This window comes from Nilaparvata lugens, chromosome 2 (genome assembly GCF_014356525.2).
Source record: "Nilaparvata lugens isolate BPH chromosome 2, ASM1435652v1, whole genome shotgun sequence".
NCBI lineage: Eukaryota > Metazoa > Arthropoda > Insecta > Hemiptera > Delphacidae > Nilaparvata > Nilaparvata lugens.
The window spans coordinates 65,423,850-65,435,319 of NC_052505.1; the positions used below are offsets into that span (position 1 = coordinate 65,423,850).

The 11,470-nt window shown below is 35.1% G+C and overlaps 1 protein-coding gene across 1 annotated transcript; it reads left to right on the plus strand.

Annotated features, from left to right (window-relative positions):
- Positions 1-60: 60 nt before the first annotated feature.
- LOC111053161 (zinc finger protein 664) lies at positions 61-9,597 on the plus strand. The gene is made up of 5 exons (XM_039422480.1): positions 61-1,251; positions 2,170-2,277; positions 3,157-3,271; positions 5,526-5,605; positions 7,044-9,597. The coding sequence occupies exons 1-5, from the start codon at positions 1,234-1,236 to the stop codon at positions 8,151-8,153; spliced, it is 1,431 nt and encodes a 476-aa protein (XP_039278414.1). The 5' UTR covers positions 61-1,233; the 3' UTR covers positions 8,154-9,597.
- Positions 9,598-11,470: the final 1,873 nt, after the last annotated feature.

An 11,470-nucleotide genomic window follows, 5' to 3' on the forward strand; every position in this document is an offset into this window, starting at 1 on the left:
ATGTTGTATGCGTCGTCTGCATAATTTACTGTACAGATCAAAACAAAATGCATAAAAATATAAATGTGATCGTTCATGATGTTTTATAATAATAAAATATCTTCTTTATACCTAATTTACATGCTCTCTGAAGGAATTAGAATAAGCTTCTCTTGTTTTATGGGGTAAGCTATTAGGATAAGTTTTATGAATCAGGTTTGATTTCATGTGAGATAGCCCACTAATAAGTATTATTTCTCTATAGAATTCCAATTGCCTGTTAAAGAGAAAGTGACAAGTCCCTACATGTTTTATGATTATTCATATGAAATATTGTAAATAATTCAATCCTAACATACAAGAAGTAGTATAATAGCCTATCACCAAAACAATAATTCTATGACCTGTTGTACATACTGCTATGAAATGTTGCTGGTAGTTCATTTTGCCTATAGCTCAAAATTATTATATACTGTATATCATCATTACCATATAATTCATTCAAAGGTACATGTGGATTAGTAAATATGGTCCAAAGAAAAACATTAAACAGGATAACCTGTTTTAGGTTAGGATGTCTGAAACAATGTATGGTAAGACATGATAGAACATCATGTAATTCCATGTAGAACCCTCCATGAACATTTTAGCAATATAGCCATGTCAATCAACAAGTATCCAAGCAATAAAAATAACAAAATTATTCGCTCAATCCTTTCAATAGTAAAGCCTGAAGAAATCCACTTCATTCAGGAAATCAATGAATATTATTAATATATAAATTCAGTATTATAATATTCTTTATTGCAACTAATATTGCTTAATCTTCTCAGAACTTCAAGGTATTTTCATTTCCTTTCCAGTCCAATAATTTTTAAAATAAGTGCATTGCAAGTAAGGTATTTTTACATTTAAATAATAGCCGCTCAGCCAATTTCCCCTTGATGACTACACATCTTCACCACGAGCGCGCTGTCGGCGTTTCTCCTGCTCAAGCTTCTGCTTGCTCCAGCTCCTGTTCCCCTATTCTGTACCCAGTGCCCACACGTGGAAGCGCATATAAAATTTCTAGTGTTTTTTAATTATTTTATTTTTATTCAGTTTTCTTTCTAGTTTTGTATCGACGGGATAATAAATAATTGAAATTGGAATCTGATATCTCGTTCTGCATTTTATCTTCATTTAATTTTGCAATATTGCAATAGAATTACAAACAACAGTTTTACAGTACTGCAAAAGAAAAGGCAAAGCATCATGAATCCAGTATTGAAGGTAAGATTTATTATTTTAATTGGTTATTTTATTTATGGGTTTCAGCTCAATTGATTTATTTTGTATGTTAGCATTATGTTATAAATGTATTGGCTCTCATAATGTCTTGAAAAAGGTGCACTTCAATACACTAGAGACTCAATAATAATTTATAGCTTCATTATTTTTGGCCACAATTGAAAATTGTTGAACTTCTTCAGTGGATTTTGCATAACCTACTTTCAATCACTGAATCGGCAGAAATAATGGTATAACAGGTTTTAATTAATACATCGATTTTTATAATATTAGGCTATTTCATTGAGGTTAGGAGTTTCATTTTAAATTGTCTTAATGTCCAGTAGCCCATTTTAGCATTTTATCATTTGTGCTTTTTCTAAAATTACTAAAGTATTTCAAAAAATATAAATTTTTTGCCATTTAAAAGCAAAAACCTAGCTTCTGTAACATTTTCTTTCAACTTTTAGATTACCGTATGCTCTTCTAATTTGATTTTATACCTATACAAGACATTTTATAACTGGCCGAGTAACCAATCAGAAGAACTCCTAATTTTAAGCTGTGTTTGCATTGGTCAATTTTCCTTGATTTCTAGTTTTTTTTTTCAACATTAAAGTTGAATAGGTGATTTTGAAAACGTGAAGTCAAGTTTACTTGTATTCAAGTTTTCATAACCTCAAAAGTATATTTTATTATGAATTAAGTTTTCATAACCTTAAAAAATATATCATTATAAAGTAAAAATTTATTTAATATCAAAGTTCTTTTTTTCATATCATACTTTCTCTCGCATCATAGTTTTTATTGATTGTTTTATACATTATCCACTTGCTCTTGCTCATAACTCAAACCCTGGACCCTGGTGATCCCCTATTCTACAGTTGTCCAGTATTTAACTAGTATCATCATTCTTTGCAGGTGAAGTCTGAGCCAAGAGACATGGATGAAGACGACATCAAAGAAGAGATTGACATTGACTACACCATGTCCTGGCTTGGCAAACAGGAAGTTTTGGTTGACGAACAGGTAAAGTTTTGCTGAGGATGATGTCTACATGAACTCTAGGCTTGTGCGAGGGTAATGATAATGACAGATGAGTCAACTACAAACTCAGTTACTTACAGCTTTACTTGGTTCCCAAACCACTGTGAAGTGCTTTTCAAACTAATAAATAGTATTTAGAGGAGTTCAGCTTCCAAAGTGGTCACCCTTACAAAGGGAGTATCAGACGAATGTAGCTTAACTTATCTTATAAATAGCTTATGAGAGCGACCACAAAGCCAAATTGCTTCTATATTTTGAATATAGTTTCCAAGTAACAGTTGAAATTTATCAATTCAAAAGATTATCTATTCCAGTCTCACTAATTTCCTAGATTTATCGCTTTATGAATCTAATAGTATTTGGAATTCGTCCAGTGCAATGAAATATGGCAGTGGATAACTTTTTTCAATACTGGAATCATTGATAAAATACAGCTCTGGAGCATTACTAGTATTATCATTTATTCCACATATTATAACTGATATGTTACAATCAAATATAGATTTTTCCCCAGTTGATACATTTCCAAAGTGAAGGACAGGACAGTGTTAGAAAAACGTTGTATTCTAGTTACTAAAAAGGTTGAGCTTAGTAGCAAGCTTTCAAAGTATGCCTTGTCATTTAGATGTATTAGCTTATAGGTAATTTAAGAATGCAAAAAACCAATATTTTGTAAGTAGTTAGAATTTGTTATGTTTGGAGTAAAAATTATTAACGAATCTCTCTGTTTGAGCAATTTGGATTCAAGACCACTGATTGTTCTAATGGATGTATCATAAAAAATCTGTAATTTATGGAAGAATCAGTTCTATGTTCAAACTGTGCATGTTGATATGATATTATCTTATTGTATATTTCCAGGTCTCCTCCAACCCTGGAAGTTCACTCACTGTTAAAGAGGAGGAAACGCACTCAACTGGAGAAGAATCTGTAAGAGAAGGAGATGATGAAGAAAACGAAAGCACATTAAGCAAAGGTTAGTTGATCTCTAGGCAATGTTTTTACTGCATTTTGATAAAAAAGTAATTTTGATAGTTGAGAAGACAGTTCACGAAATTAATGGATATAAGTCTTAATGGGAAATGCCCCCTGTGGGTTGGGGGAGCTTTGAGTCGAACGTACTCAAGAATGTGTTGAAAACGGAATTCACCCACAGTATCCCTGCTTGTCGTAGGAGGCGACTAAAAGGGACCCCAAGGCAAATCCAGAAGTTGCCTTGCCTTCAAACCCACGGGATCTGCCCCATCATGGCAGTGTCGGAGGGACAAAAAGAAAAACCCAAGAGACCAGAGATGGGTGAAACTCATGGCACAAATGTGAGTCAAGAGGCTGAGTCGAGGGTGGCCAGGTGCCCTAGAGGCAATTTGGCGACCCCTCCTTCAGCGGAAGGACCTATAAGAAAGCCAGGAGTGGAACTCACGTAGGTCACGAGTTTGTGGGTGGAGAAGCCAAAACTCACCACTGCTCAAAGAAGGGCGGCCATTCAGGCAAAACTCCTTGGGAGAGGTGAGGCTTTTGCCCCGGCAGAGTTTCGGAGGTGAAAAACCCAAGAGACCAGAGATAGGTGTAACTCCAGGCACAAAAATGTGGATCAAGAGGCTGAGTCGAGGGTGGCTGGGTGCCGGGCGCCCTAGAAGCAGTTTGGCGTCCCCTCTCTCAGCGGAAGGACCTACAAAAAGGCCAGGAGTGGAACTCACATAGGTCATGAGTTTGTGGGTGGAGAGACCAAACCTTACCACTGCTCAAAGAAGGGCAGCCATTTAGGAAAACCTCTTGGGAGAGTTGAGACTTTTGACCCTGCGAAGTTTCGGAGGGGCAAAAAGAAAAAACCAAGAGGCCAGAGATGGGTGAAACTCCGGGAACAAATGTGGGTCAAGAGGCTGAGTCAGGGGTGGCCGGGCGCCCTAGAGGCAACTTGGCCACCCCTTCCTCAGCTGAAGGACCTTCAAAGAAGACCAGGAGTGTAACTCATGTAGGTCACGAGGACTAATCAGTCTCAGACTAAGAGACTGCCAAGCATTTCACACTGGACTGCTACAAGCAAACCGGGTGATGAATGGGATGAATAGGGAAAAACTCCTGGTTCTTGTAAAGGACACAGGTATTGGTTTGCCTAACTAACATAGTACTTGGGAACACAATAAGCTTCGGTTGACGTGTGGTGTTCTTTGAACCTTCAGATCCTTGAATCCGTCCCTTCAAAAGCAATAAACAATAATGGGAGATTATGAGCTCTGAAAGATACTGTGAGATCATAGAAAGTTTGCAGAGAACTACTCAGAAGAAGAGCTGTTAGATAACGTGTGGAGCTAGAAAAGGATATAGCTATATGTTTGCCTCGTCACCGACAAGAATAGTAAACCAATGTTGAACAGGTGCTGACATCAAGAACTCATCATAGACCATCCTATGCGATGCTCCAAACAACTTGCCACATCCAAATTACTATTTCTCCATATGGATGGAGAACGTTTTTCGAGTTGATGAGCAGTTGGAAAAGAAGTATGGTTTGTGTGAGATTCCCGACATCTCTTGCGAAATAAAGCTGTTGCGTCGTCAATTATTCTTAACCGATTAACCTCTAATTGGTGATTTAGGAATCAGGCAATTAGGTCTCGTCTGATTAGCCAAAACTGAAATTAGCAAATAAAATTACTTGAGCTGTGACAGACTCGGTACTCTTATTTTATGATCTTGCCTCGTACTTTGCCTAGTCATCTCACAAAATGAAATATTATCTCCAAACAAATATAATAATCTTTCATCATCATCATCAAATCAGAGTAATATAACGTTGTATGTTATTGTGAAGGTTATGTGCTACACATATCCATATTGAATAAAAACGACTTGATTGATAATAGGACAACTTAATTTACAACTAGTGATTTGTAAAAATCACTGATTTATTAAAATAAAATTGAGAAACTAATTTAATTCATTATAGATCATAACATTATAAATCTCCAGTGAACTGTTTACTTGAATGATAATGGTGTAAGAACAAAGGCTAGTATCTCAAAATCATTTGAATAAATGATCGGTTTTGTAAATATCAGATCGTTTGATTAAAAAAAATGTAAAATTGTATGTGCTGAAAATATTTGCTCAGCCTCAGTAGTTGTAGCAGTTGATTTTGACAAGTGATTGTTTTGATAAACATCTATTGATTGTGCTTTATGTCCTCTTGCATACCTCAAGGGTCAAGTTGATGTTGGTTTATGTTTCAGAGATAACCTTGCCCACTGCTTATGTACTGCATAGTAATGCAAGAAGACAATACCAAAACCAGAGCTCAGATCACGAATTTGTGAGTAAGACAATAGCTTTCAAATTCTAGTGCATAAATATTCCAGAGAAACATATCATATTTATCTAAATACTTCCTTATTTTGGCGGTAAGGAAGCATGAATGATGTCTGAGCTTGGAACTTGTTCACTGAACAAGTACAGTGGATGCAAAACCAGAAGAGATCTTACAGTTAGAAGCAAAAACAAACGTCATTCACCTAATATACTTTGATGTTATACATTTGATTTGTTCATGTTATTACTAATTCCAATAAATGTGTGAATCATACACAATTAATATCAATTGAAAAAAGCATAATACATACTAGCATGAAGGTTAATAGATATTACAAATCAAGATATCAGTTCTATAAATAAAAAAATGCCATTGAAAAAGATTAGTAACAAATAATTATTATAATACTTATTGTAAAGATATTTTTGAAATGTAAATATGATGATATCAAATGTCTGCAAAAATTTAGCAGTTAAAAGTAGATTGACGTCTGCAGTGTGCAATGTCACTTATTTTGTAAATTCATATGTAAAACTGGTAAAGAGGTTTTTACCAGAACCTCATGATTCTTTAAAGATTTGAAAGTTTTGAATGATTAGAACAGCATTCAAAAAAGTATCTATTCAATAAAGACATACAAGATGAAATTTCTCAACGGTCTTGTTTGAGTGAATATCTTTTTTCAGAGAGTATTCAACTACTCAACCTAGAACTCAGAGTTTGCCTCCTGTATTTTGATATTATTTGTCAGTTTTTATCGTATCATAAGATGTTTTTAGCAAATAAATATAACATGTGCAAACGTTATGTTCAATTTTATTTAATCCAATACAACAGTTTCCAATCCAATACAATCAGAGTTTGCCTCCTGTATTTTGATATTATTTGTCAGTTTTTATCGTATCATAAGATGTTTTTAGCAAATAAATATAACATGTGCAAACGTTATGTTCAATTTTATTTAATCCAATACAACATACTAGACCTAATCAAGGGTTCACTAAATATTATTTATTCATCACATTTTGTACAAGTACTTGACATGAAGAAAACCATAAAAGCCTGATGCCTAAAGCTGTCCCGTTTCCAATATATACTATACAGTCTGGCACAAATTGTAGGTTATGCCACTTTCATTTTCAAAAAACAATTCACACTCCTCAAAGCTCAGAAAAGCAAATTTTGAATCAAACAGATATATTATTGGGAATTCCATTCGTATTGCTAATTTTATTGACTATTTGCAAAACTATTTGAATACATAGAGATTGATGTATGGATACTTCTCAAACATAATCTGTGCGATTCGCCACAAGTTAGCTCATGCATTGGATTCAACTACTGTACAAATGCAGTGTTTGTTTTCGAGAAAACAATGTGTTTGTTGACATTTTCCTGCACTGAAAATTAAATTTCAAATCAATTTCTTGGACTTTTTCAGGTGTCTCAATCAGCTGGTAGTTGTGGTGATTCCTCTGAAGAAGAAGGAGGAGGAAACGAAAACTGTGAATCACAAGATGGAAACAATGAAATACTGGTAGTAAAAACAAAACCTAATCGAAACCGAGATGTCATAGATCAGGGAGATAGAAATGCAACACTCAAAACGACAGTTACAGAGCCTCATCAGTGTTCAGTCTGTACAAAACACTTCTCTCGTAGTAGTTACTTGAATGTCCACATGCGAACTCACACCAAAGAGAAACCTTACCAGTGTACAGTCTGTACAAAACGTTTCTCTCAATCTAGTGCTTTGAATTTTCACATAAAAACTCACACCAAAGAGAAACCTTACCAGTGTACAGTCTGTACAAAACGTTTCTCTCAATCTAGTAATTTGAATTTTCACATGAAAACTCACACCAAAGAGAAACCTTACCAGTGTACAGTCTGTACAAAACACTTCTCTCGTAGTAGTGACTTGAATGTCCACATGCGAACTCACACCAAAGAGAAACCTTACCAGTGTACAGTCTGTACAAAACGTTTCTCTCAATCTAGTACTTTAAATATTCACATGAGAACTCACACCAAAGAGAAACCTTACCAGTGTACAGTCTGTACAAAAAGTTTCTCTCAATCTAGTGCTTTGAATTTTCACATAAAAACTCACACCAAAGAGAAACCTTACCAGTGTACAGTCTGTACAAAACAATTCTCTCAGAGTAGTGATGTGAATGTCCACATGCGTACTCACACCAAAGAGAAACCTTACCAGTGTACAGTCTGTACAAAACACTTCTCTCATAGTAGTGACTTGAATGTCCACATGCGAACTCACACCAAAGAGAAACCTTACCAGTGTACAGTCTGTACAAAACGTTTCTCTCAATCTAGTACTTTGAATATTCACATGAGAACTCACACCAAAGAGAAACCTTACCAGTGTACAGTCTGTGCAAAAAGTTTCTCTCAATCTAGTAATTTGAATGTCCACAAGCGTACTCACATGAAAGAGAAACCTTACCAGTGTACAGTCTGTACAAAAAAATTCTCTCGGTCTAATACTTTGAATGTTCACATGTGTACTCACACCAAAGAGAAACCTTAGCAGTGTACAGTCTGTACGAAAAGCTTCCCTCGGTCTCATCATTTGAATTACTCACACCAAATGGTAGCCTTATAAGTGTACAGTCGGTACAAAGAGCTTTACTGTTTCTTGCAATTTGAATCTTTTTTTGTTGATACACAAGACAATTTGAAATCTTGCAGATATGAAGCACTCTCATCAGCCTGATTCCTTACCTGCCTAATAAGACTGTTTTGAGGTCGAAATGTTGAGAATTGTTGATACTAGAGAGTATTTCAAATGAGATGTCAAAAAATCTTACTTCAATCCTTTTGTCAACTATTACAATGGTTCATTCACCCCCTTGTACCATGAAAAACATTTTCTCCCATGAGCAGCTTCATGTAGGTGGAGAGTAGTGATTTGAAGGTGGTAGGTGAGGGGGAATGCGCTGGATGGTCCCATTCAGAGCAATTGCTTTGTGGTGATGGCCATGTTGGTTTGGCAGGGTGAAAACCTGACTCCATGTAAGCATAGCTATGACTTCAAAAATAAATGTCCTTCGGCCCTGAAATCTTTAGTACACTTATATTATGAACCTGCCTTGTAGAGCAATTTTTCCTAATATGAATATTATGTTGGAAAACATAATGTTCACTGCAAATGTGGAAATCTAATAGATGATTGACATGATGATACTCTTGTTTTTTTTATTTTTTATGAAAGACTAACGACGTGATTTGCTTATTCTTTCGATCTATGGACCTTTTTTATTATATTTCCTTGCTTTTTCCATTCTTATTCATTTAATATTATCCAATACAAAGAACCCCTTGAGATTTCAATCATAATTCTTTAGAAAATAATTCTAGTATTTTTATAATGATGTATAGAATATATTACTTTTATATACAAAAAGTCTTGAACATTGTTAATGTAGAATGATAATGAATCATATTAGTGGTTTATTTTAGTCACATTATTTTTTGTACTAAAATCTTCTACAGTACTGCCATCTTAAGCCCGGTTGCATAAAGCCTGTTGAATTCTAATCATGATTAAATCCACAAGAACCAATGAGAGAATGCTATTTTCATAGTATGCATAGTATTTTAACGTAAGGCTGTCAATCTTTCATTGTTCATTTGTATAAACACTACCTCATGTCTTTTGAGTAACGCAACGTCAATTGAATAATCATATTATGCAACATTGACTTTCACCAATTTAAAATACTGAATCTATTTTTTTCATTTATTTTAGTTTATATTTAGTAGTCAAACTAATGCTGTATGCAGCATTATGTATCTGATTTTCATAATTGTCGAAGTGTTCATGTTTATAAAAATAATGTTCAGTATGATTTTATTTCTGAAACAGTAAAAGCTATTTTTCTACCAAAGTGGCTTTAAAAGTATAAAGTATTAAATTTTAGTGTTAATAGTTGTGTTTATGTTCATCAAAATAATGTTCAGTATAATTGGTATTTCATGAACAGTAAAAGCTGGTTTTCTATCAAATCGACTTTAATTTCAAATCTAGTATTTCTGATCCTCCTCCATTTTTTATTGTTTCAAAGTTATTCACTATTATTTCCACTCCCAAAATGAGTATGATCATGATGATTTAATCAAGTTGACTTGAGGTTCAGTCAATCTGTTCAGAAAAGATCGACTAATTTTATTTTTCTTCAAAAAGCTCCCAAACAACACTTTTTGGAGGCATCTTGACAATGGCGTAAAATATCAATCAATACTCTCCAACTTTATCTCCAATAAACGCTCTTAAGGTGAGCGTGCACTAGGTCGGTGGAGCGGCGCGGTGTGTAGGAGAGCGGAAAATGGAAGGTCCGTGCACTGCGAGCGCGGCGCGGCGCCGGTTTGGACTAGTTAGTCGTGACGTATACTTGTCAATTGCAATTTGAATTAAGACATAGTTGTTGAAGTTAGAGATCTAATTGAAGTCAGTTCTAATTTGAGGCTGTGATAAAGTGGCAGATGTGAGTGATGGATGACTCTGATGAAGAAATGTTATTTTTGGCAGTTGTGAATGAAGCAGAGAAAGAGGAACTATCAAGGGAAGAAGAGAAAATGTTGGTACATCCCATTAACTTACCGTAATCGTAGATAGTTGATTAGAATGTTAACTGGAAGACAAAAGAACAGCAGGCTGTTTACTAAAGCAGAGGACGGAAACAGCCGAGACCTCACGAAGCTACCTGAGCGCGGAAAATTTACGACCTGACCGCATTGCACTAGGAGCGCGGCGCGAGGCGGTCCGACCCCGAACAGTTCAATGATTTTATTACAGCCAGAAAATGCATACAGTACACTAGGCCAGGGCTCTCCAATCTCCACATCCGGCCCGCCGAGAATTATTGCTACAGATTTTTTAAATATATATTTATATACATTTTTGACAACAATTGTGTTCTTCAACAACTGTATTCAGTACTCTTCTCTTACTAGCCACTCAATTTCTTTATAAGTGTAGAATTAGCTGTAAACAAGCAGCGATCAACCATTGTGAGATATTAGCAAATGGTCTGCACGGACTGTACATGTCTCTCCCAGAAAAAGACTCTAAAAACTTGAAAAAAAATCCTACTAGTTTGAGCAAACATTTTCAAAAATGAAGTTTGATAAATCCAAATACATATCTTCCTTGTCAGATGAACATTTGAAAACAATTTTAATGATCGGAACTACAAAGTTTGATCCTAAATGGGCGGACATTTCAAGTGGAAAAGAAATGCAATCTTCTCACTAAAAATAAGTATTCTCTTTTAGCTTGGTAACTTTCTGTGAGTTCGTGTATTGTCAAGTTGTCTTATTACTATAAAAAAGTTATCATTTTGTTTAACTTGCTAAATTCATGCATTGTCAAGTTTTCTTATGACCTTTTTACACTCAGTAAATTGGACTTTGTATTGAAATGAATTGGTTTGTTTCTTCCTGTTTTTTAATTAAATCGACTTAAAATTCCTCATATTATTATAATGGAAATATAATAATTTTACACCCCCAAAACTCCCCGTCGTGTGTGTCTCCACAAGTCAAATTCCACGTACATCCTTGTTATTGGCCCTCTAAGCCTCCCAAGAATTAACAATGTGGCCCTTGGATAAAAAAGGTTGGAGACCCCTGCACTAGGCCATGTCATTACAATAAAATGTCTAACAAAATTACAATAAGAATAGATAATACACAACATGCACTGCAAGAGCAGGCTTCAAAGCTATTCGAGTAGAGCTTGGGTCTATTCCAATATCGTCGCGCCGCGCTTCCGACCTAGTGCAAGGAGATGCACTAACTTGATCACATTGTATTTAATTCGCTCCACCGACCTAGTGCACGATC